Raw genomic sequence first — 26,190 nt, 5'->3', positions numbered from 1 at the left:
AAAGTGTGTGTAGCGGCGGACGACGACGACGTGATGATATATACCGGCTGTTCTCCGTCTCCGGACACCTCTCCGTGCCGGCCAAGAGGTAGGGGAAGCTGAGACGTGCGTGAGTGTGCGCTGTGCAGGTTGCACTTTTCTCCCCTTAGGTCAAACACTTCTCTTGTTCGACGAATAACAATTTCGTGTGTCGAACGCGGGAAAATTGCAGGCGCAGAATATCGTTAGTAGACAATAGAGTTGTCGATTGTTTTGGAAAGGCAGCTGATGATTTCCTTACGCAGAGGGTCTTTCGAAGGGTTTCCTTGACGTCTTCTCGGAGCGATATGCCTCTACTCTTCCTGTTGGGAAGGGTAACATAAGGAGGACCTAAAGAGTGTTTTCATCTAGATTAGACGAAAATAGTTGGAGTTACAAGGAAATTACGAATACTACTTTTAAAAAAACGAAGCACAGCTCAATCCTGATCTATGCAAATCTTGCATTTTCTTTCAGCAGCAGTGCGTCTATACGAACAAGAGTTAAACCTTGCATCCTCTCGCTGGAAAGTTTTTAAAACATTTAGTTCGTAATCTCCCCTTAATTAAAAGATATCCTCCAAGTTACAGCATCTTAAGTTACTGGTTATATAGATAAGAAACGAAGTTATAGTTCTGGGTATATACACTCTCGCTCGTATAATCTTTCCTCTTACTTGCACTTTCTACGTCTTCTGTACATCATTTTTCCACGATTCGAAGACCGAGGCTTCCAGAGGAGGGCCATTTCAAGATTTTAGTGCAGAACGTTATAAAATCGAGAAGTTCGTCGACGGGCCTTTGCTCTTTAAGAATCGTAATTGCTTCAAGGATATAGCTTGCGCAAGGAGAAGGAGAAGCTGAGACGCGCGTAAGCGAGCGTTAGCGCAAGTTGCACTTTCGTTGTTCAACAACCTGCTGCGTTCCGCCGATTTAGTCGCGCGTCGGCGAGTCCGGCTGCGTTCTGGACGCTTTCTTGGCGGACATTTAACCTCATTTTGTCTTGCAATTCTCCCGATCGAAAACCGGCTCCACCGTCCATTTCTTCGTCGCCAAATCGTCCTTTTCTTCCTGCTAAGATACCTCCGCTCATGGGATCGTAAACAGGTCTAGACGCTCGAAAGACGTCGTCATTTCAACAAGCCTTTGATTAGGCTTTTTAGAGGCTGATTATTTATCTTTGTTGTTGCTAGAATCAGGATCTTCGTCACCTTTTCCTTCGATCCTCGATGAAATGGTATCAAAAGTGGATTTAAATGAAATCTTACAACACCGTGTTTCATTCGTTTCTCTCCTTTTTCTTTTTACTCGCTTTGTACCGGAGTTTTTATACCGTCGCCACCGATCGACCATCCCTTCATTTATTTATTTATTTCGCGTAACATCCTGCGTCCACGCAACACGAACATTTCCTGCACGGAGACCGCATCTACTACGGAGAAACACCGAAAAGAGTCGAGGAACGAACGCGTGATTACGCGTTTCCTTCGTCGTGCTTTTCTATCCGCGAGTTTCCATCGTGGAATTTCCCTTCGAATCGATGGAAGACCGCCGGCGAAAGCGGGGGAATAGGAATTTCGATCAAGCCGCGGGTTTAATAGGCGGTCGACGGTTGACGATTCCCGGCATTCTGGCAATCGAACGTGTGTGTCTGCTCGCAACGGTAACACAGCCCCCGAATTGGTGTGAACGAAACAAAATAGCCAAAAGGATGGAAAAATGTGATCTGCCGTGAAATACGGTTAAACTGTTTGCGGAGAGGGACGGGAAAGAGGGAACGAAAGTCCCGCTCTACACGGTGAAGCAATTAAAGCGGGACACCTGGTCGAGTTTTATTTCCTACGTGTAGATTTTGTCGAGTTAAGAATGGTACGCGAGAAAAATTTCGTTTCATCTTTCGATTGTTATTTCGTTGTGCACCCTCTTGTTACGCGACTTATCGAAGAAAGCTTTCAACTGTGAACCGACTACTGAAGTCACAATTCTTCGTTTTTCTACGTGGTTCATTTTATGAAGGAACTGTTCTGCAATCGGATGGGTTGAGAAATAAAGAGTCGAGTTCAACTTTTATTAACGGAGCCTGGTTGAATAAACTTTACTCGTTTTTATATATATTTTTACTATATAACTAGCTGCAACGTTGCAACCCCTTTTTACCCCTTTAGGGGTTGAATTTCGAAATATCCTTCCTTATTTCTTGTATACCTCGTAATTAGTCAGGGCTTCGTTCTTATACAGATAGATGATTTGTACAGTAAACGAAATAACAATATAAAAACAAATCTAGTAAAAAATCTATCGAAACTTTCTATCTATCTATACCTTTCTTTTTACGCGCGTATATACGTTATTAAAGTGCTGCCCTCGCGTACTAGGCACTAATTACAATTGACGCCGACATTGAAATTTGTATCGCCTCGATTTCGACATCAACAACGGGTTCTTTTATTCACGATACCGTCGGTACACACGTTTGAATAATTTTTACGCAAACCAGAGCAAACGAGTTACTCGGATGTCCAATTTTAAGTGCTTCACCCTGTATACCGGAACGAAACGAGGCGACCGTTGGAAAACTCGTGCCTTGTATCGATAAAGATTACAAGGGCTGGGATTCGACGATCTACTTTCATGCCGGCAGCTCGAAGCTTTTGCGGCGTCAAGGGAATTCCTCGTCGATGCGTTGACCGATCGTCCCACGCCCCCGCTATTTTTACTTCTCCATTTTGTATTTCCTCCTTTTCCTTTTTCATCCCCCGAACTACAACTCTCTGTCATTGGCCTCGTTCCTTTCTCCCTTTTTTTCCCTCCTTTTTCCGGCGATTCGTTGTCGAGAGCCGTTTGAATAGCCGATCGTTTTCGAGGCGATTCGATCGCTCGAACGGAACGAATTCCTCTAGCCCAAAGAGGAAAGAGGAGGGTAGGGGTGAGTTGGAGGAGGAGAAGGGGGAAAGAAATAAAGGATTGATATGGCTCATTGTCCTCTTGGTCACGTCGCGCGATTCCTCGTCGCTTGATTTCACCCCGCGGCGAGTTTATCTGCCCGTTCAACGCGAGACCGTTTAAAACCTTAATGAGTACTTTACTCTTCCGACTCCCACCGTTCGTTTCATCGATAAGACGCCGCGTTCCTAAGTTGGAGAACAATATGGATCGCGATCGGAACGTAGAAACCATCCGGAATTGGACAGTAAAACGGAATTAGAAAAAAGAACCTTGTCTGAGAACCTTGTCTTTCCTGGTAAACCAATCCTCCGTGACTATTTAAAGGGGAAGCTAGATGAAGTATAATTCTCTCTGTAGAATCTCTCCTGTAGAAGCTTGTCTACAAATAAAAAATGAGACAGAGATTCCATTCGGGCCTCCAGGTCCTAGAAGCAACGGCGATGATCGCGAATCGAAAAATTGACAGAAAGATAGATGAAAACTATCGGAAGCAATGACATTTATTTTGAAGAATACTTATTGTTCGATTGTAATGTTATTATAAAATGATTTATTGGTAGCAAGTGTCCGCGAACTTTATTGGACAACCTAGAAAATGTCAACTAACCTAACGAGATACCCCCAGCTATATAAATCCCCCAGCTTTTATCATTGCAAATCCTAACTATTCTCTTTTACATCTAACGGTCTAATCTAACATCTAACCTTTTCTCCCGTGTCTTTTAACTTCCATTCCAGCGTGCTCCGACGAAATGGCTGGCACCGACCTACCGAAATAACGCCGTGTAACGCGTACGATACATCCTCTACCATACAAATCTATTTCGCGACAGTCGAAAAGAGATGAGTCGCTGGAGTCGTTTCCATCCCTTTCGCGTGGGTTAATCGCTTTTGGGAAAATTCGAATAACGAACGGCGATCTCGTAATTACGTTAATGTCAATGAAATTGCGGCAACTTTATGGCCGTTGTTCGGTCGCTTTCTCCCGGTTCGCTGGATTTCCAACGTGGACGGAAACACCGCGACGTCACTCACTTCGCCGTCGTCGTTACCAGCGAAAATTACCAGTTAAATTTAATCCGTGTGAGGGTAATTATAATTGATCGTGCTGCGCGATGCCGTGTATCGAGATTAAACTTTATTTCTTAACTGGCTTTCCATCGCACGGTTTAAAAAAAAAATCCGTTGGAATTGAATGGTTCGTTGCAAAGTTCTAGATGAACTTTTAGATAGCGATAGTTGTATCGATAGTAATCGAGTGGAACCTTGTATAAAGCACAATAAATTTGAGAAATTTTAGATTTAAAAATTCCTCTAAAATGCCCTCCGAAAGGTTGGTTCATCTGATATCGGCTTGTTGGTCCGCAACCCGTGAGATTTTTTTTTTTTTAGATAGGAATCATAATTTAAATAGGAATTTTTAAATACAGGAAAAACGCGTATGCGACAAGGCACGTTGTTGAAAAGATCGAGACAGATGACAAGTTAAAAGGCGATGCAAGGAAACGAATTATAGGTGACGATTTTCACCGAATAAGCTATTTTTATTTAATTTCTGGCAACAATAAGTTTCTTCTTTTCATTAAAGAAAAAGACTCGGTGAAAATCGTCACCTATAATTTGTTCGCTTGTATCGCCTTTAAACTTATTATATATTAGCTTGTATTTATTTACTTCGCGTACGTCTCTGGATGGGTTAAAGACCGAGTTGCAACAATATTCTCTTAATCAATCTCGTCACGCGAGGCCCGGCATTGTCACGCAACAATTTCACCGAGTGACTACCAGTAGAACTCACTTTCCCTCTTTTCGAATCTTGCCGATTGCGTGCGGCCGATTGGAAACTCGCCGGTTTATTCTTGACTGCGATGCGAGTGTTTTTCTCGACTCTGGTGTATTTTCCTCCGGCTCTCGTTGCGGGTTTCTATAAATAACGTTACACGTACAGAGATCGACAGAGCCGAAGGCAGATGAACAGTTACGTAAAGACAGGAGGTGGACGTGTTCCACTGTTCACGGGCTTCTCCCGCGCGAGTAGGAAGTAACAGTGGATCTGTAGCAGCCAACGCTAATTACTTAATAACGCTGCGAGAGAAATAAGAGCGGAGCGGCGACGAGGGAACTTCCTACCCAATAAAATTCCCTCGAAGCTTGTTGGCCGGGAATCGAAAATTTGGGTCGGTCGATGTCGGCGTGCAAAAACTTTAACAATATATACGTCTTCGGTCGTTAACGCGTTCAGCGGATCGGAGCGCGCGAGGCTAATGAAATTAAGCGAAGAAGAATACCGGCTACCTTAGGATTTGGAGCGAGGGGCGGTTGCTCCGATTCAACGTTTTCGACGTGATTACCAGAGCCTCGGCCGAACTGGAAATCCCAAGGTGAAAGTTCACGAGAACGCGTTACGCTTCGTCGAACGCGACCGTGCGTCGGACCGCTCGCGCGTACACGAGAGAAAGTAGGAAAAGCCGGATTCTCCGTTATTGAATGGACACGAAGTAGCGGCGGTTTCCTGGAAACGAACTACTCGGCCGTTCACCTCGAGGATAAGACGCGATAAGAACCTGACGACAGCCTAAGAGCACGTTCAAACCGCCGCGACCAGCTTCTGATGTGAGCCTTTTGCTTAGCGATCCGTACAAGACGATCGCGATCTCGATCTTGATCTCGATATGATCTCGATTTTGACGAAATCTCGACGAGATCTTGACTTGATCTTGAGATTTTGACAAGATTGGCAATACAGTTCAAAATGTGCAAGCATTCTCGGAATATATTACTAAAGAACTGAATGTCAACACTTATAATACGCGCCTTTGTGTTATTAGGAACAATATATATATAAGTTTTCCAGTTCTTAGATTATACGGGTTTAAGGATTCCATTTCGCACAAAATATTAAATTTTAATTGTTCCAATCAATAGATATTAAAATATAGAAAAATATCTGACGATTACTTTTTCTCAACTTTTCATGATGGGAAATATTGCTTTCTCGAAAACCATTGGTATAATAATCTGAAACTTTAAAATGCATTAAATATGTACATATCCGAATTAATTGAATATTTACGATGCATATAGCGACATTTAGTCTTCGATTAAATATTAATAAAAATCACGGCAACATGAGGCCGAACATTGTCGCGAAGAAGGATCACTTTTCGTCGATTTCATGCAATTGACGGTCGTTTCTCTATCAAATTATCGTGTAAACGCTTCAATTGTTGGCAATTACCTTCAGCGGTGACTGTTTCACGTGGTTTTAACAACTCATAATATACGACAGCTCTCACTGTCTACAGTATTCGCAGTAAAATCCACGTATACATAAACAGCGGCTTTCGATGCAACCTCCTAATACATGTTACACCGATCGGAAAATAACATATAGAGATATGAATTACGCTTGCATATCAACAGGCTCTATAGTATAGAGTCTATACGAACAATATCTCTTCCCGTGGAATAGAAATGCAAGGAATCCTGTCCAAGAGGTGCTCGGGAGGGAGTCAAAATACAGTAAAGTGGCTCTTATCCTACCTCGAAGCTCGAGGCTTGCTTGCTATTGTCTTACCCGCTTAATATTATGGAGTTTAATGACCGCTTTGTGGCGGGGTTTCGGTGTAAACGTGGTCCCAGGGCGTAAGATTGCATGACCCGCGACCCTCGAACGCTGAATTCAACTGGTTGCATCGGTCGCGCGACTCGATTGCTCGCGAGGCTTTCGGCGTCAGCGTCGATCATGATCGATAAAATGGATCCGATAGCAGCTCACGCGATAACGCGTAAATATCGCCTGGTTCCCATCAGATTCGACAACCCGTGGTGTGATTTCGTTCCATCGCGGCCTCGTTTTATTGCGGAACTTCCATCGCGGTGAATGAAAACCGTGTCACCTAAACACGGGGTCGATGACGATTCCCTGGCTGTTTCACTGTATTTCCATCGTAGAACACTCAAATTTGCCCACTTGTTCGATAGGGTACAGTCCTTGTCCCCTAATTTTAATTCGAAACGAACGCAGTTGGAGAATTCTTTAACTACCTTTTGACCAGCTTTTGACTAACTTTCCTCTGCAGCTTTGGTTAAATGAAATCCGTTCGAGAAACCAAGCAGAGTTCACGTGGAGAGATTGCCGAAGCATCTGTCGTGGATCTGAATTTGAAAACCGTTCCTCGACTACGGAGACCTAGATCTCCGATCTGAAACGGCTCGATCAGTTTCTCTGCTCGCGGGAAACGGGTAATGTAAATTTTCTACGACACGGGACACGCGATCGGGTCTCCACGAATGCTCACAACAGGTCAAGGATGGTTTCTCTCTAACTCTGTGCATCGTATCTGCGACACGCTACGCTGCGCACGTAGGCACTCGACGCGAGGAAAACTCGCGAGTATTCCAGGGAACATTACAATTATTAAATGAGGAGTAAATACTCCAACTTTTTATCGAATCAAGCATTCGTCGATTACTCCCACGTTAATTTAACCGATAACTATTTTATAGTTATCTCTTCTTGCGTCATTTCGAGATACGAGTAACAAAGGAATTCTACAATAGGAATTCTATTTACAGTAATGTCTCCTTAAATGCACAAGCTCGGGACTGAACTCGTGCGTAGAGAAGAACGTAGAGAAGAACAGCGAATAAAGAAGAGAGAGATCCGATCGCAGATCATGTTATGTAATACACTACTCGCGATCGAACTCCTGGACCTCTCAACGGGTATACCCACGAATGGTGGAGATGGTTTCTGTGCACTTGTCGTAGAGAAATTTGTGCATTTAAGGAGGCTTTCCTATATATACAAAATAAAATTCATGCGTACCTTTCGTCTCAGTTAAAGCATATGAAATCCTCTTTTCCCATGATCTAGACACGTTAAGCCCAACCTTCTAAATGCATAACAAAACATAAGCGAATTTTTACAAGCTCCTATGCATTCCCATGCATTCGACGCGGATCCTCGGATGCATTCCACCGATGCAACGCTCATCGATGACTACGTCTTTCTATAATTCGAACAAATCGCTCGTTCTTATGCAGATCACGTTTATGCGCGCGGCAGATTGGTCGGCGTGTCGTATTTGTTTGGGGAATACCGCTGTTTGCGGAATCCATTTGCGTCGTTCTTCGATTGCCACATCCTGTCGACGGCGACCCAGTCCTTTGTCCTTCGTCCTTTGTGCGTGTCGCGTTCTCTTTTCTTTCGAGGTCGTACTCCCCCTTTTCTTTTTATTTTCTTGTTCTCCGCGTTCTGTCCTACATCCAAAACTTCCGGCGTGGTACGAGGACGATACGTTCACTCTCGATAGTTCCAGATTCGACGAGATACTCCGGTAAATCGCGGCGTGCCATAAATCTTTGACCCCCGTGAATTATTTCTTCCAAGTCGAGCTGGATGGACGGAACGGGGTCCGGCGATTACGATGTCACGTTTGAACTACCTTACGCGCGAACTTTAGGGGCACACGGGCTATGTATGCAGTTGCTAATGCGACTATCAACGTCCCTTCTGTCTTGGGACTGATAAATTTCAATGGTTGATCTCGGTTGGGTCTCCGGGTTAAATAGACGCGTTACTTAACGATAAGACTTGCGGTTCAATGGACCTAATTACGGTTGTCTCTATCGTGCGTGTGCGTGGCAGTGTTGGACGAAATGTAATTTGATTAACGAGGACGATTATTGAGTAATCGGTAGGCCTGATTAATGAATAATACAAGCAATCAGACCGAATGCGATCGTCGTCCACGATTAACTCGTTAAACGCGAAATGTTCATTATTTAAGTACACCTTTGTTCGAGTGAGATTTTATTGGGTGAAAGTTATTTCATTTCTATAACCACTCGCAAAACTAATCGCAAAGTAACCAATATCTGCCCGATTCTCGTATATGGGAAGTATCTACGTAGTAACTTGTAGCTAGAACATCAGTTTTCTAGCAAGAATGCTGAAAACGTGTTGCAATTAAAAGTTAGGAGCTTGCAAGTTTGTTATTGGATCGAACGCGTGGGCTCCAGGAATTTTCCAGTAAACGAAGGCTCGTGAAGAGAAAATTAATTCTACTTTTCTTTCTTTTCTCTTTCTTCGAGAGGAATTACTTTTGGACGGACACGTGTATCGAAGATCTACATATACTCGCGAGAAACTGAATATTAAAAGTGGTCTCTTTACAAGGTACCGCGAATATTATACCTCGCCAGCGACGAAATTCCCCCTAGTACGCACAGAGATCACTTTCAACTCCGATCGATCGTTAAGTTTTACGTTAGCTCGGTTGCGAACGACTTGAGAGTAACTTTATCCGCGCAATGGACCGAAAAGAACGCGCATAATAATGTCGTACGTACGTTCGTCGACGTTATCCCTATTCTACAGAGAATGTCTATCGAAATAAAACCGTAAGAGGATAAGACAACTCAATCGTAGTTGCGCAAACTGTATTACGAGTAGGTACAAGGCAACTGGCCGCAGTGGATAGTGAGCGAGCCCATTTTCCAGTTGTTAAACCGTGCTAACTTGCTAATGTAACTCAAATAATTAAAGTGACGTGTACAGACCTTACTCCGAGGTTACAGGGACAACTCCCTGGATCCTAATGCGAATGGAAGACATAACACGCGAAACTGCCGAAAGGTAGACGGAGAACGAGAGAGAATTTCAACCGCGCGTAATAGTACCATCTAAGTAACGTATATGTTCTAAACTAAACTGCTCTATCTTGGACGAACTTGCGTCCTCTAACTTCTGCCACGAATTGAAAACGTCGGAATTACCTATACGAACATTTTTCGCACACGTTCGATTTCGGAATAAATTATAATAATAATTTATACAAGAATGCCTTATCGCGTGTATATAACCATCTAATGATTATTGATGGAATATCCAAGTCAAATAGAATCCTACATTCGAAAGCTATGTGTAGGTGTTTATGATATCGGATTTGAATATAGCCCCACGAAGATATTCGTACTATAAATCAATAATATCTTCCGCAGGGGAATACCTTTGTTTCTATTTGAAAATTCTTTACAGTAATTGCCATAATCGTGCTCTATCTTGTTTCTAATTTCTTTTTTTTTTTTAATTACCTCGCTACATAGTTTAAAAGGAGGATCCAATCAGTCCAGTGAGTTCTGAGATCATCGAACTCTCTCGATAAATTTTGTATAGATTAAGAAAAATTACGAATTCTTTAAAGAACTTCGGAACTTGTAGCAAACTTGAATTTTCGAAGGAACGATTCTTCCGCCACAAAATTCAGATGGTACCGCCATCTGCACGATGCACCGCGCAATACTGTAATGCGAACAATACAACTACAGGGACACGCGTAACGCGACAATGGCGACCTGAAAGACTGGCGTGCGTTTCCTTGCTACGTATGCTTTTGACATCTCGTCAGTGTTTACCGTGTGCTTTTCGCGCGTTCTTGAATGTGAAATACGTCCGTGCCGCCGTAAAATATGTGACTGGTGAAGTGGAAACGCGAGAAACAAAGAATCGCGTTGATCCAGCCGTTAAAGCTAGCTAGGCGCACGACTCGATTCAATGGTGTTGGTCCCTGCCGAAAAAACAGGAAAGCCATGTATACATCGATATCTTGCCAACTATAATGCCCTGGTGAGTACACGGATCGTTTTTATTTCTAAATTTTGCATTCATTTTAATCTCTGTGACCCTTGTTACGTACCTACGAACCATTGATAAACGGTTTAGAAAGATGTGTAGGTTAGGTTGGTCTGAGAAACTGGCATCGGCGGATTTTATTTTGTTCTCTTTTCAAGAGGTTGCCTATTTTTTTGCATCAGTTTTATTGCTTCGAACGCGCTATTATTCCGAATCGCGTATTATTTTTACTCGAACGTTCGTTATTTCGTAAGGGCCTCACTGAAATATCCCTTATTTATATTTGCATACACAAATATATCAACCTCCAATCGTGTATCTATTCGTTTACGTGTATACAATTGCAAATGTACGATTATAAATACACTCTCGGAAATAATAATAATGAGATGTACAAACTGATATGTATTCCCTGTACCTTTCGAGTGATTACTTTTTAATATTTTTGTAATTGTGTAACTTTGTAGAATGTATATGTAACTTCTTAATTGCTGGATGTAAATAAAACTAGGAAAGTATGTAGAAATCCAATCCTCTTATATTGCGATGTTTCTTTATCTGTAAATAACAGTGGAGCAACAATAAACACTTGCCACCTAAATCTATTGGGGTGCTGATACGGCATGTTAAAATAAGGGAAGCGAACGAGGGAGATGAGCCACAATATCGCAGGCATGCCACCCTTTGCAAGGATGCCTTTGGGGGGTATAGGTATGAACATGGGTGTGAACATGGGACCTAATGCCCCGCATCCCGAATCTTCTGCTCACCCTCATCCGCCGCCGCCGCCACCTGCTGGTGCGAATCCTAAAAAGAAAAGGCGTACAAATGCAAACGTTGCTCAACCAACTCCGCAACAACCTCCAACGGTCCAAGTAAGTTTCATTTACTTTAGTTTCATCTCGATTTACTTCTAAGGAAAATTTTTAAATTTTGTTTTGTACAGTATTTACAAAAAATGTATTTCCAGGATTTATTACCACCACCTTTAACAGGGTACGGAGACACGATTGTAGCGAGTAATCCTTTTGACGATACGCCCCCTCAAACGACGCAATCCCCGATGATGCACGGCGGACCACCACATATGCATCCGCACCACCCGCATCATATGACTGGACCACCCATGAGAGGCATGAGTCCGTTGACTTCAATAGGCGGAATGAGTCCTATGATGCCTCATAACATGGGTAATATGAGTCCAATGGGAAATCCACCCATGTCGAATCACATGAATCACATGGGGGCAATGTCTCCTATGAATCACGCGCCAATTGGTGGTATGAGTCCCATGAATAACATGGGCCCGAATATGCCACCAGGCCCTATGAACACTATGAACAATCATATGAACATGAGTCACATGGGCAATTCTCAACTTAGCGGCCCGCCTATGGGTAGTCCGATGAATAACATGAACAGCGGTCCAATGGGTAGTCCAATGAATAACATGGGTCACAGTATGGGAAGTCCTATGGGTGGTCCCTTAGGATCTCCTATGAATACGATGGGAGGGTCCAATCATATGCCTAATGGCCCCATGAATATGAATAACATTAATAGCCACATACCACCTAACAGCCCATTAAACGGTCCGTCTATGAACAGCGTAAACAGTCCATTAGGACATAACGGATCTCAACCGCATCCGAATCATATGGGGAATAATCTTAATAATTTAGGTAGACCCATGAATGGACCTATGACTACCATGAGTTCCATGGTATCTAATAACATGAACATGAGCGGTCCGAATCAAATAAGTAATATGAACATGGGCGGACCGCCGATGAATAATATGTCTAATATGAGTATCAATCATCACAATCAAATGGCTCACATGGGTGGTCCAATGGGTACAATGTCCAGCAATATGGGTGGTGGTCCTCCGATGGGTCATCCCATTAACATGGGCGGCTCCATGCCACCTCATGGTTTTCAAGGTCCACCAGGAATGGGACCAAAACCAATGCCAGTTTCTGCAGGAAAGGTAGCTAGATTTATCGCTTATAACTCTGTATGATGTATTAGTGTTTCCCATAAGTAATGACGTATGTGAAATGAAATACATAAACAAGTTTGTCAAAAAGGGTTTTATTTTTTAATCAATGATACAATCGCTACTATCGTCTGCAACACTTTGCCATCTTATCTCCAATGATTCAATGCCTTACTTACAGACTTCTGGCTATATTGAGGAGAAAAATGACTTATGACGATCTTTTACTTCGTCGAATTTTTGAAGTTTCTTCCCAGCTAAATAACCTAAATAATAGGCAGGATGTAGTTGTACTTCCCACTCCAATTCCTTAATTTTCCTCTGTACGATTCTTCCTGCACGTAATTTTGCGTTACCATACTGCAAGATCAAGCCCTTCCGATCGATTAGTATAAATCTTCTTACCGGGAGTTTCTGTTGTATTCTTCCTAACTGCTGATAATAGACTTCACCTTGTATCGTTTCTCCAGGTTTCAGCAATTCGAAATGAATCAGTGCGTTAATATCTCACCGTAAGCTAGGCTTTGGTGCTGGAACTGGAGCTTGCATTGGTGAAAACCATCGATATAACTCCCGGTTATACATTGTAACAAATTATAAATCGTTACAATGTATTCTTTGTTAGCTGAAGGCAATTCTCGTGGAATCTATTTCACCTCTCCGCGTACATTTCCAGTTTCTTCGAGATGTCTGCGAACAAATTATTCCGATAATTCTTCGACGAATCAATTTTGGATCAGACTCGACGAGAGATCTTAAAACCCCGCTTGGTAGATGCGTTATTACTTATGGGAAAACCTAATTTTAGTATAATGCTGAAACCTTACGAATAAGTCAACATCATCGTAACGTCATTATAGATATATCCACCGGATCAACCGATGGTATTTAATCCGCAAAATCCTAATGCTCCACCCATCTACCCCTGTGGAGTGTGTCACAAAGAAGTGCACGATAACGATCAAGCGATACTTTGTGAATCTGGTTGTAATTTCTGGTTTCACAGGTAAGCTAGAACTTACGCTTTCACATGCGTCTCGTTCGCATGGATAATGCGCGTTTACTATGTATTACAAAAATTTATTCCAGGGGATGCACAGGATTGTCAGAAACAGCTTATCAGTTACTAACGGCAGAAGTTTACGCGGAATGGGTGTGTGATAAGTGCTTGCAGTCGAAAAACATACCTTTGGTTAAATTTAAACCATAACACTTCTTGACACGTCGTATATGCGACGCACGAGTGACTCTTTGTTAGCGTTTACACCTTGTACACGCACATATGCGCGTGCGATTGCACACACGTATTCACGTACGGCATACACTAATGCACGAGCGAAATCGTGCATATAATATAAACATGCGCTGTTTGTTAATATCTTAGCTTTAACTTGTTGAAATATTAGGGTATCATTATGAGCCGTATCGATGAATGAGATGTCAGGAACAACATATGTTCGAAAGTTAAATTAGATTTTGAGTCTGTTTATGACAAGTGGATTCGTCCGTTTGCAAATTTATTTATGACTTGACCTTTGAGAGTTTTTCATTTTTTAAATCGCTGGTTTGTTTTTCTATTGCCATTGTAACGTCAAACGTATTAAAAAGTAAGTCCAGAAGACGTACGCGCGTTTTTTAAAGAAAAGTATGAAAAAAACTTATAAAAAAAAAAAAAATGTTAAAGAAGTATATAAATGTCGAAGAACCTCGTTCGATTTCTTACTGCTAATTGCATTTAATTCGAAATTAAAAGATAATCGTATGTATAAAATAAACGAAATATATACACAATGGACGATACAAAACTGCTGGAAATACACAGGAATTCGAGGTGAAACGAGTGTGGTCTGTTTGTTTTGTTTAGATTCGGGTGAACGTTCCTGATAAACTATAATTGATATCCATGAGTAATTAATAATGCGTATTATTTCATAAATATTTTTTATTTATGTCGTCACCATTTGTCACCAGGCTCGTCACGTTGATTAAAGGAATCCAGAGGATCTAAGCGATACTTTCGAAAGGAAGTATCGCGAATGCACGTATGCAATGTTTAAAAACAAAGCAACATTAATTTCAGGCAATGTAATAACGCGATATTTTAGTGTAAATGTTTATATTTACCATCGAGTTGTCGAAACATCGGAAAAATTTTCCTAAAACCTACTTCTTCGTACAATTAAATTGTCACCGAAGTTTTTTGGTGTTTGCGAAAAAAACGTTTGAGGGAATTCATGCCAAGCGTTGTTTTTCGCTCCCAAATGTTACATATGAAAGTGCTGCAATTCTCGTATTTTTATATTTCAAGTATTTTCGTATAAACCATGGTCAGTTATATGCTTTCGAAATATGTTAGTCTTATAGTTTAGAGTATATTCAAAATGTAAATAGAAGTTTTAATACAGCATGTATAAAAATATTTCTATCTGTCTACGAAGATCGGTCGAGAGCTTGCGCGGTAGGGAAGGACGCGGGAAAGGGACGGCTTTCTTTTTCCTTTTTTTTTTTTTTCTTTTACGAAGCTCGTACATCGTCTCTTGCCGGGGTTTATGCTGTTAACTAATTCAACACGCACGGGTATCGATTTTTTAACCATCGTATACGGTTCTCCGTAAATTCAGACCATTTTTTGGGTGACGTTCTCGAAAGTAGGAATCGGAGTCTTGAAAACGGATACCCACTAAATCGTTACGAATTTCGTAAACGTGTCACGCACTTGTATCTTTTGCATACCCGTGTTTTCGTGTAATCTGACAGCGATTACGTACGAATTGTAAATTAAGCTCAAGATACTTCGTCGATATAAAGAGTGGAGTGTCGTATTCAGTTAGAGTAACGAAATCTCTGTGCACGCACACGTGTACGCGTGTTACGTCTCACATATGCACCCTTTTTCATCAAATTCGAGTTTTATTATTGCATTTGTCGTACTCTTGGCGGCGTTAATGCAAAAATATATCGCGAAAGAACTGAGTGTTATCAATCCAGGGGGAGCATTGATTTTTTTTTTCGAGCTGAAAATAAATAATTTTGCTTGCACATTTTCAAGAAAATTATAAAGATCTTTTCCTCGAGGAAAGACGAATATCCTTTCGAAGGATCAACGCGGTAGAGGACAGAAACGGGGACGGTGGGAGCATAGGACTAAATTCCGTCGGCAGCTAACGCAAAATTAAACGAGTCTACGGATTGTATAATTTTTTTATATACGAAATATAGCTAGTTATCATTTTACTATACGACGCCTGTATTAAACGGAGAACTGATTTCGCAAACTATCGGAGTTGTTCGGCTGTAACTATACAGTCCTTTCTGTTACCAACAGATCCAACTGTATAATCACTTCCGCGAACCTTTAGTCGGTGTTTCTCTCCGTGTAATCCACGCTTTAAGCTTGTTTTACTGTAATCCTTTTTAACGAATATTACGCGCGCGTAACATAAACACAGGATCCTATAACTACATAATGCTCATATTAGTATTACAACGAATAGAGTACCATCTTCGCGTATCTTCATTCTATGTTTTGTCATCGTCGTGCGAGAGAAAGGTCACGCTGGAAGTTGTTAACGACGCTTTCTTTTCTTTTCCCTGCTACGAAAAATTGTGTACACGAGAATGCAAGGGGATTAAGCAAACGAAACGACGACAGAGGAAAATGTTATTCGGAGACAGGTGTGCATAGACGAGCGACGAGGCAAACTGTAATTCACGATTACGATCCGCCAACTATTCGTTGGTCGTGGTTAACGAGTAAACGGAACGGCTCTGTAAAGTTAACGAATTATCGATTCACTGATTGCGATTTACAAATCTAATTAACGATTACACGATTAATGCGACAATTGCGAGTGATCGTTCACGAAAGCGATCGCGAGGTAATCACTGCCCCAACTCTGGTACACACGAGCGTTTCTGGAGACTCGAATGGTCGCGGGTAGGTGTTTTCTAGTACAAACGAACGAATCGTAACTTAAGTAGTTATTAATAGCGTCTACTTTTTTTTTTTTAAAAAAAAAACGAAACGCTACGACTCGTTCTCGCAGACGCAAAGAGAAAAAGGTTCTTTGACTTATTATGTTTAAAACGGTCGGTTAATACCTGTACAATTTGTTTTCGAAGCAAATGCATTTGATATGTGTCCGAATCTTTGTCTCATTGTACCACCTTCAAATACAATCACCGCATCGTCGTTCAACTATTTTCGTTCACGGAGAACCGAAAGCGTTCGACCTGTTAGGAAACCGTGGAGGAGCAGTGGCTCTTAACATTTTTTCGAGCTCTTAATCGTGAATTTCTTTTTTTTTTTTAAATCTTTTCTCGTCGTTACACTGCGGATGTTCGAACAAGAGAAAATCGAAATGACGAAATACACAGAACAGTACTGTTCGTGCATTATTTTCTATCATGTGATCTCTGAATATATATATATATATTCAGCAATAAAGATTGTTACATGTATTGCAAATTGGCGTGCGTATCTCACCGTTTCGTTACGCGATTGATGCGTGCGGAATTATTCTAGTTTTCTTTTCTTTTTTTTTTCTGCGGCGTGTACATGTTCACTCGTTGTACATATTTATATGGCACTTTAAATAACAAATCCATACCATGTTGGTTTTTATATTGTTTTTATGTATACCCTGCGAAACATCCGCTCATCGAAGGGTACGTTTCAAGACTCGATACCACGATTCTTCCCTCCTCTGAATTAATGAAAAATACGAATAACTTGAACACCTCTTTCTATATAAATATATTTATCATCGAAGTTTATCGTAGAAATATATTTTTCTTGTATCGTTTTAAATATTCCGTTTATACTAAATTTTACTTCGAATAAATTATACAATTATGTTTTATGAATTTTTGCGATTTTTTTTTTTTTATTCTTTTGCGTTGTTCGCAGTACAGTAATACGTAACAAATATTTATTTATCAGTGCGGGAGTCTTGCAAGCACGTAATTTGCCAAACGGCTTTCTTTAAGAAACAATAAACATTCAACGAATCAAAATCGATAAAAAAAAAAAGGGATCAATTAAACGTAATACAAAATTCGATTGTCCATGTATTTCGGACGCACGAAATGTTTTGTTTTGTTTTGGAAATGGTGCCACTGCTTGGAGAAGGCTAGAACGTTCCTTTTCTTTACATTACGTAACATAGAATTTTGATATTTCCAGAGAATTACAAAGTAGTCCATTGTGCCATAATCTCTACAATTTCGACAAATCGAACTCCCTCCGTCGTTCGAGGGTGTGCAGACGCACTATGTTGGACAGGGTGCGTGCCACGTGAGCCTTGGTGATCCTGCCGGCTTGGTCGTTCGAATTCAACTCGTCCATCCAAAATTTTCGCGGTATCTTCGGACGAACGTAAACGGGTGCCTCGTTGCAGGTCACTTCGAAATCTGGAACACGTTCAAACACTTAATCACGCAATTATTTCGAACGAAGCCTGTAAAATCATCGCGAGACTATACCAGTTTCAAATTCAATGTTCGATTAGACACGATCCAGTTTATTCGTTCAATCGTTTACCAAACACTTTACTTGCTTTCAGGCAATACTGCGACGAGTGACTGGCCTCCACGTCGTCTTGATGACGATGGCACTTGTGTCTGCACAGGGTCGCGCTCTTGCTCGCATTATCCGCGTAACCGAGCCTCCCGTAAAGCCCGTACTTCTTCTCGTCATTGGCTCGCAAAGTGCCGTTCCTCTTCATCGCCATGTAGATCTGCTCCAGCATCCCGTAACTCTTGATCAGGAAATCCCTTTGAGCCAGCGCCGTCACGCGCTCCCTTTCCTCCGATTCGCAGATGATCTCCGGCTCGAACGAGTACAAGGTGTTCGTCGCGGGTAACGAGGTCTCGTTCTTCACCTGGAGATTGATTTTGCGATAGAAAAAAAAAATTCGTTGTCTCGCTAGTTATACTTACGTTCGTAGGAGGTAAGCGCTTCTTCGTCGCGGTCGCAGACCTGTTTCTCTGCTGATTGCTGGAAGCTGCCGAGTTCGCTACGTTTAGACTCTCGGAGTGTAATTTAGAGTCGCTCCATTTAGCCGTGACCTTCTTGCTGTCCTGTTCCCTGATTCTCGTCTGCTAAATTTTGGAAATGTTTAATTTCCCTCGGAACGGAATACATTTAGAGTAGAAAACGCACCTCGTTCTCCTCCTTTTGGATCCTCGACGCTTCCTCCCGTGCCCTCGACGCCACCGTGTCTTGGAACACGGAGACGCTGTTCTGCTTGAAGAACAGCTGGTACTTTTCGCTGTCGACGCACGGGTAGATTCTACGGAAATTGCCCATGTGCTCGTCCTCCCATTTGAATTGTCTGTGCAGGTAATCCTCTGGTTTGTCCAGCTTCGTCGTACCAAGGGCGGAGTCGTTCGAACTTGGTTGAACAGATTTTTCGAATTAACCCTTTGTCGGAGAATGAATCATAGAATCATTTTTATTCGATTTACCTGCCGTCCTTTGAGGTCACTCCTTGAAGCAGTCGATCCCTGACTCTCTTCCTGTCCTCCTCGATGATCTTCTTCTTGTCGCACTGCTGCAAGTTCAGCATCTCGAACGTGTCCATCAGCAAGCCCTCCTTTATGTCCTTGTCGATTTGCGCGTCCGTGTGAAAGCTCGGCGAGTGATTAACCTAGTAGTTTATATTCATAGTTCTTCGTTTTTTTAAAATCGAGACAAATATGTTGAACATTAACGATCGTTACTTCCAAAAGGTACGGCTTCAGTTTCCAGTCGATCAGCACGTCGAAGCCCAGCAACTCGAAGCACGCGTATGTTTTGTCGTGGGTGGGAAAACACGTGTGATAGCTGTGCTTGAGAATAGGATAGGCCGCGAGGATCGTTTTGATAATGATCTCGTCGATCTTGTGCCACAGGTCGTCCACGTCGACGTTCTTCATTATCAACCACTTGTTCAGGGTCGATATCTTCCTGTATCGTACAATCCGCATAGTAACTTGCCGAGAAAAGGTGTCGGGGAATCGCTCACCTTTTGCTACCGATTTCGTCGTCGATCACGTACATTCGACTGTGCTTGTTGACGGCGTAGTTCGTCAAGTGCATGAACACGTTGGACGTGTTGTGTCCCGTGGGTTCCTTGTAACGACTCGTGGCGAATCTGAAGCACGTGGAAATGTAATATTGTAGCGAAGGGCTAATTCGTAAATATTAGGCACAGGTATCGTCTATTTTTGGTGGATCTCTGAATTGTCTTTGCAGTGTGACAAGAAATGCGCTCAGATATCTGAAGTTATTATACGGGGTGACCCAGAATTAGCCCTTTGCACTCGAGAGGTGACTCTCAGTCACCATTAGGTTTCACTTTAGGTTCAATTTTTTCGGAGCTCGACGTATCAATAGAAAGATTGTCGATGAGGTAAAGGTGACCTTGTTCCAAAATCTCGATAGCTTAGAACTCGTAGCAATAGAATGTTAAGAAACATCTCGGGTTGCTGGTAGATACCAGAGAAAAAGACCTCGAGTGCAAAGGGTTAGTATAAGAACCAGAAATGGAGGGTAGCTGAGACAATTCTGAGCCACAATTTCCTTTGCAAAAATGTTGTATAATGCTTCGTTTTTTGAACTATTAACGAAACTTCGTACAACATTTTTGTAAAGAAAATCGTGGTTCAGAATCGTCTCAGCTACCCTCCATTTCCGGTTCTTATAGTAATTCCGAGTGAGCCTAATACCTTCGAACGCCATTGTATCGTTACCTCACGAGGCCATCGTTGTACACGTACACCCTGAGGGGATCGCAGGAGGTAATCAGCGCGTAAATTCGGAGGTCGAACTTGTATCCGTCCACCAGAAATGGCTGTGCAGATACAATATTACATAATTAACACGATTATCGAACCAACGTGGATATTATTAAATAGAATGACACGTCACGTTTCGATCTTTGCTACAACTCGACCTATAAACAATTCAAGCACTTACATATTTAGTATGGCAAAGCTTTCTTTCAAGAAACATTTCACTCTATAATTCCGAGCAACTGATAGGGGCTTTTCATTCGTTATTCGAGACTTGTGTCTAGTTAAACATTTTCGCCTATCTCTGGTATAAACGAACAATGCTTCAACGTTAAAGCTCGCATACCCTGGCCACGTACACTTGGCAGATCATGCGCTCGGTAGGCTTGATGTCTTTCAAGTTCCTCGTCAGATAAATCCCGCGTCCCTGACAGCCCGTGTCGGGCTTAACAATGAACGTTTTCGAGCGTCTCAGTTTCGCGTAGGCTATGGCTTCTCCGTGGCTGAAAATTTCCATCGATCTCATAAAAAAGTGAACACGAACACGTTTAACGGATATCGATAAGCAGCAGTTCATTATGAAACCGGTGCAAATGCAACTTCCTTTGTTTCTACTCCAGTCACTTTACTATGGCTACGCACCTAGACTATAGACAAATTTTACTTTACTCTTACTTTAAAATACCCCACGTGTTCTGAAATATTTTGTTCGGAAGATCGAACTTGCACCAGCTTCGTATTTAAAGAAGCGTTCTTACTCGGCGGGGAAACACCAGGTCTTCGGAAAGAAATTGTAGTCCTTCGGGAAGAGCTTAAGCATGCGATTTAAATTTCGAGCGAGCAGGTCCTTCCTGCATATCTCCGTCATCCCCGGGAAGTGATTGACCTTCTGGTACCTCTTCATGTCCTTCGCTCGTTCCACGCTCACGCTGAGATCCGTCCAGTAGAGATTCCAGCTGCTGTCCTCGGTCACCTCCTTCATCCCGAAGCGCGCCGCCACGCGTCTCACCGCTTCGTATTTGCAGTTGCTCGTGCATATCGTTAAGAACCTTGTCCAAGGAAGGTAGATTTAAAAAAGAAATGAAACGCTCGCATTGCTCCCCTTATTTCTTTACCTTCTCTTCTTCTTCTTCCGCGTCTTCGTCGACGACTCGTCGTTCTCCTTCCGCGAGTCCGCGTCGGTGTCCAGGAACGAAAGATCTCCTGTTAAATCGATCCCTCCCGTGATCATTTTCAACGATTGCCAGGTAAAGAGATCGATCGCGTTTTAGTTTCGTAATTTCAAATCGAAAAATGGAAAATGGAAAATCAGAGAAACGAAGACGCGAGCTACAGGACGTTCTCGATATAGATCGCGATAAAACTATGGTCCATTTGACGTGGAACGATCCCGATTAGGTTAGAAACGGCGATACCTTTCTCGTCCCTCCTCTCGGACAGACGTTTACGGACGATCGGTTCGCGATCATCTTTGGCCGAGTCGGAAAACGGGGCGATGCTCGTGGAGGTGTCGGACACCACGAATTTCTTGCATCGATTTCTGTAAACGGTCTTGCACGATCGCACGTCGGTGCTGGAATCGGAGCCGCTGGTGACTTCGTTCACCGAACAGCCTTTCCTCGTATCAACGACCGCGGGTTTGCGCACTGTCGTCAGGTGACGTTTGTTGCTGCGCTCGACAAGGTTCATGACCGGCGTATCTCATTATTTTTGATGATGCGTCGTCGTTCGGCATCAATTTTTATCCCGAGTCGAAACCGTGACGCATTATACTTGAATCTGTGAATTTTACTAGGAAACGATCAAGCGATTGTGGTCGGGAAACGGTGACTCGACGTGCGAAAGGACTGCGGTCAATTTATTGCGACACGCGAAAACCCGAAAGTCGGGGCGGTGCTGTTTGGTGCTGATCACTTTCTGTCGTTTACAGAAATGCTTCGTCTCAATTGTTTTGTTTCCGTTTCGCGAGGGAAAACCGGTCAAAACTCGAAAGAATCGAGCAAATGTCTCTCGAACTTCACCTTCTCGCGGTATTCCTCTTTCTCCGTACAAATCGTCGTTGGATTCAAAGGAATAGAAGTTCGTAGCGTTTGCACGATCATCGTCTCGTGTTTTTCACTCGCGCGGTACCGTTCGTCGCAATTCGAACAAAATATCGCCCGTGTATGCCGTTAGGGTGCCGATACGAAGAAGATCGAGAGGATTCCGATCTAGAAGCGTGCGACAACGCTTTGTCGATACCACTGCGGCACAGCCGGCGTAAAACGCAGCTGGAAAGTTGCTGCGTCGCTTTAATTGCAGCCCCGACGACGCAAACTGTTCGCGTAATTATAGAGAACATCACGAAACCTTCCACGGAACGGAGTGTCACCCTTTAGCGACCACCCTGTCTACGACATCGACTAGAAAATAATTTTCATCCAGTTGAAATTAGCACCTACAAATTGGTGTACGTTAATTTTATTCGTTTATCGAACATCGGGATATTTACAACCGAGATTTCACAAATTCGAATTCGGTCTCCACGTTTGCCGCAGGATCGCCACGACATCCAACGCGCAACCCCAGCTCAACGTCACGCCGCTCCCGCCGTGTCCATAATTGTGTATTACCTGACGAACGTTGTATAGATTGAAATTAAATCGATAATTGGTAGCAGAGATCCCGGAGGAAGACAAATTTGACAGGCTAACAGAGTACTATTTTTTGTTTAAAGTCATCGCATATCAACTTGTTTCTAAATCAATGATTATTCATGATTCCAAACCGGAGAATCGACACGTGAATTAACGTTTGATTGAGCCCGTCAAATTTATGTTGCCAATTAATTCAGAATTTCTTACCGTGAAATTTTTGCCCCGAGGAGACCGAAGTACTTCGGCTTCGAGACGAACGCTGGGTCGTCCTGGTCGAAGACCCACCCACTCTTCCGATGGTGTGACCGCCTTTAACGAGTAAATCGAAACATAGAAATTGATCTATTAGTAATTTATGTACGACTTCATCTAGCCCGTTTAGGCAAGTGATTTACCTCGAGTGCGGGCATAATTCGACAGCACCCGTCGTAAATCGACCTGGAGTCCTCCTCTCGCGGAGTGCAATCGAAATCGTTCTCTTGATGAGTGCCACCCAGTATCGTAGTATCGATGCTGCAAAAAATCAAGAACGAATTCTTAACCTTAAGTTTCAAATTTCGTACCGGACTTTTAAATCGAATTGTACACTTGATATTTTTTGAAAATTTAATTTGGAAAAATCAAGCTTCCTGAGGGTTGATACAATAAAATAGCGGACAAGTTTAGAGAATGGACTCATCGTTATCACAGGAGCGCGATTGATTACTTTGGAATTATGTAATACGAATCCTCGTCGTCAACCAGGTGTCCGTGCATCGCCCACGACGCTGTCACCTTCAACGAAACCGTAAGTGAGAAATTCGTTCAACGACGCCTCGTTTTCTGTGTTTACGAACCCTGGCAACTTGACCCCTGATAGGGACAAGGGTGTTATCGTTGGCGAGTTCACGCGCGCCGAGGCCGCTGCAATTTATTATCAAATCGTAGCCGTCGTCGATCAATTCGTGCAGAGCATGGACCTTTCTTCTTCGAACTTCTCCCCCCAATCCTAGAAATTTTTCTTTTAACCACGGTAGCAAGCGGACGGGTTCGCTCGTGAACGTCACGAACGTCCAGCCTTCCCTTTAAAATAGAATATCAGGCTGAACACAAAAACTCGTGCGCTTTTTACGTTGTTTCAGTTTGTGCAATTTTTTACTGTCATTAAAATTACTTTACATGCAAGTGTTGCACATCATTTTGTAGCTTTTGAAAAGCTCTTTCGTATCTAATTATTAGCTACATTCATTTATTGATCGTTTAATTTTTGTTCGTTTTAGTAAAATCATGGAAAATACTTTATATGCAAGTGTTAATTAAATTAAACGATCGATCGATTAATGTAGCTAGTAATTAAATACGAAAGAGCTTTTCAAAAGCTACAAAATTATACACGACACTTGCACGTAGTTTGAATGACTTCAAAAAATTGCACAGAATTCGCGCCTCCAAAATAATTAATTCAGTTAGCTTACTTGTAGTTCGACTTGTGCTCTTCGTTCAGTTTTTCAAGTTCTTTCGCCGTCAGTTTATGAGCACCGTACACCAACTTGGTCCAGCTGGAATCGATGTACCCTTTAGGGTCGCTGGTAACGCGACAAACTGGAACCAAGGAAACTCCAGTTTCCGAGGCTTGACCGCTTTTCCAAAAGTTTTCCAGCCATCTGTGCGTGGCTCCAGCCCAGGCTCTGTTAACGAGAGCTCGCGAGATTAAAAAAATTGTTGCAAAGTTTCAAACTAATATTAGGTGGACTGGAAAGCAACGTCGTACCTATGAATTTCGATGCTTCTTTATTATTCATCAACTCTGGGCTGTTGATAACGAGGGTGATTACATAATTCATTAAAAATAGAAAGATTGTATTCGTTTGAATTTAATGGAAAAGAAACGACGTTACTTTTCGGTACATCTAATATTTTAAATAATTTCGCGATCATATCAGATTCGTGATACAGATACTCACAGTATTTTATCGCTGGGAGTGTCCCCTAGGAGATAAGGCCCCCAGAGGCCCGCACTTCCATCACCAGTGGTGTCCGGTGAAAATTGGTCCGCCAACACGTGCACCTGGAGCCGCGGAAAAGCGGTTTTCACCGCGAACGCGGTCGTCGTGCCGATAACGCCGGCGCCCACCACTGCCACTCGCATTTTCTTCACTTGGACAAGATCTTGATGATTCTACGTCGAAACAGCCTAACTGCATGACCGTCTGTCGCCGTGGCGAGGATCCATCTACTCGCGACGTTCTCCGCGTCATCGTTGTCAGGGAATGAAAAAAATAAACTGAGTCAAGAGAAATGATAACCTTCGTCCCGCAAAAGTTCACGTTTATTAATTTCGAGCGCGGTTGTTTAATCCCAGCTCGATAGAGACTGAAGACAATACTAAAATAAATAAGAAGAGTCGTCGCATACCAAACGATGAGAACGATCCAGAGGATTGATCCAAAAAAATCCACGATAAGCTCGGTTCTGTAAGGTGAACTTACGATTTCGCATATTCTTAGCATAATGCCATCGTATTCCTCGGCAATATTATGCTAGGATATGGGAACCGCGAAAGATCAACGCGAGAACCATGGAACGCTGTGATCCGGTGGCATCGATGATCGTCTCGCGCCGCGCCGTTGATAAACGGAGCATAATACTTTAAATATCGTATCTCAAAGGTCTTATACTCGGCTTACCGAAGACGCGACGCGGGAATATAAAGAAATCCGTGGTTGTTATTAAAAAAGACCGATTACCATTCCACCAGGCGAAGAGATTCCTCGAGTTCGTGTATTCGATAAAGAATCGCGCACCAGGGATTGCAGATCTTCTCGAACGGAGAAGAATGTTTTCGATAATCGTCGCGCGGCAACTGACGAACCCGAAGAGAACATTTTCAAACCGGTCGTTTCAAGGCGCGATCTACAGACTGAGCCCTGGCCACGTATCTGGGCGCTCGGAAGACGGCCGACCGAAGTGACTGATGACAGTTCACGATACGGAGTATTTGTTTACATCTGACGCGAGTGCCCTAGACATAATAACGCCCGGAAATGCGATAAAGGGTGTAGGTGACAGGATAGCCAGCGCGGAGAGCTTTGGACGTTCCTCGCTTCGCGTTAATCGCATTCGATGGCAACGACGGAGAATTCCCATTAGAAACGTGGAAGAAACAGATCTTCGACCCTCCGAACTGCGACCACGAAA

The 26,190-nt window shown here is 42.7% G+C and overlaps 3 protein-coding genes across 3 annotated transcripts; 1 reads left to right on the top strand and 2 right to left on the bottom strand.

Annotated features, from left to right (window-relative positions):
- The first annotated feature begins 10,289 nt into the window (after positions 1-10,289).
- LOC128887780 (protein pygopus) lies at positions 10,290-15,020 on the top strand. The gene is made up of 5 exons (XM_054144099.1): positions 10,290-10,596; positions 11,174-11,477; positions 11,573-12,592; positions 13,462-13,607; positions 13,691-15,020. Exons 2-5 carry the CDS (start codon positions 11,256-11,258, stop codon positions 13,809-13,811), a joined length of 1,509 nt encoding a protein of 502 aa, XP_054000074.1. The 5' UTR covers positions 10,290-10,596; positions 11,174-11,255; the 3' UTR covers positions 13,812-15,020.
- Positions 15,021-16,916: 1,896 nt separating this feature from the next.
- Positions 16,917-22,066, bottom strand: LOC128887718 (tubulin polyglutamylase TTLL13-like). Its single transcript, XM_054143919.1, has 12 exons — positions 21,793-22,066; positions 21,493-21,580; positions 21,136-21,429; positions 20,724-20,880; positions 20,336-20,436; positions 19,609-19,737; positions 19,325-19,550; positions 19,070-19,251; positions 18,765-18,996; positions 18,542-18,700; positions 18,144-18,483; positions 16,917-18,013 (listed from the first exon to the last, which is right to left on the bottom strand). Exons 1-12 carry the CDS (start codon positions 22,064-22,066, stop codon positions 17,820-17,822), a joined length of 2,376 nt encoding a protein of 791 aa, XP_053999894.1. The 3' UTR covers positions 16,917-17,819.
- A 755-nt stretch (positions 22,067-22,821) lies between these two features.
- On the bottom strand, positions 22,822-25,243 carry LOC128887786 (D-aspartate oxidase). Its single transcript, XM_054144118.1, has 7 exons — positions 24,957-25,243; positions 24,468-24,680; positions 23,850-24,075; positions 23,720-23,787; positions 23,409-23,526; positions 23,221-23,322; positions 22,822-22,989 (listed from the first exon to the last, which is right to left on the bottom strand). The coding sequence occupies exons 1-7, from the start codon at positions 25,139-25,141 to the stop codon at positions 22,879-22,881; spliced, it is 1,023 nt and encodes a 340-aa protein (XP_054000093.1). The 5' UTR covers positions 25,142-25,243; the 3' UTR covers positions 22,822-22,878.
- Positions 25,244-26,190: the final 947 nt, after the last annotated feature.

Source organism: Hylaeus anthracinus, unplaced genomic scaffold (assembly GCF_026225885.1).
Source record: "Hylaeus anthracinus isolate JK02 unplaced genomic scaffold, UHH_iyHylAnth1.0_haploid 11989, whole genome shotgun sequence".
NCBI lineage: Eukaryota > Metazoa > Arthropoda > Insecta > Hymenoptera > Colletidae > Hylaeus > Hylaeus anthracinus.
The sequence above is the reverse complement of the archived record's forward strand: the minus strand, read 5'-3'. Positions and strand labels throughout refer to the sequence as shown.

What these genes read in the sequence shown, in the direction of transcription:
- LOC128887780 (XM_054144099.1), top strand. Translation starts at nt 11,256, where the DNA reads ATGAGCCACAATATCGCAGGCATGCCACCCTTTGCAAGGATGCCTTTG. An exon ending in TGCCAGTTTCTGCAGGAAAG is followed by an intron (nt 12,593 to 13,461) that starts GTAGCTAGATTT and finishes ACGTCATTATAG; the next exon opens with ATATATCCACCGGATCAACC. An exon ending in TGTAATTTCTGGTTTCACAG is followed by an intron (nt 13,608 to 13,690) that starts GTAAGCTAGAAC and finishes AATTTATTCCAG; the next exon opens with GGGATGCACAGGATTGTCAG.
- LOC128887718 (XM_054143919.1), bottom strand. Translation starts at nt 22,066, where the DNA reads ATGAACCTTGTCGAGCGCAGCAACAAACGTCACCTGACGACAGTGCGC. An exon ending in TGAAGCCGTACCTTTTGGAA is followed by an intron (nt 19,252 to 19,324) that starts GTAACGATCGTT and finishes ATAAACTACTAG; the next exon opens with GTTAATCACTCGCCGAGCTT. An exon ending in TCCAAAAGGAGGAGAACGAG is followed by an intron (nt 18,701 to 18,764) that starts GTGCGTTTTCTA and finishes AAAATTTAGCAG; the next exon opens with ACGAGAATCAGGGAACAGGA.
- LOC128887786 (XM_054144118.1), bottom strand. Translation starts at nt 25,141, where the DNA reads ATGCGAGTGGCAGTGGTGGGCGCCGGCGTTATCGGCACGACGACCGCG. An exon ending in ACTCCCAGCGATAAAATACT is followed by an intron (nt 24,681 to 24,956) that starts GTGAGTATCTGT and finishes TCTCGTTAACAG; the next exon opens with AGCCTGGGCTGGAGCCACGC. An exon ending in CTCGGGGCAAAAATTTCACG is followed by an intron (nt 22,990 to 23,220) that starts GTAAGAAATTCT and finishes AACGTTCGTCAG; the next exon opens with GTAATACACAATTATGGACA.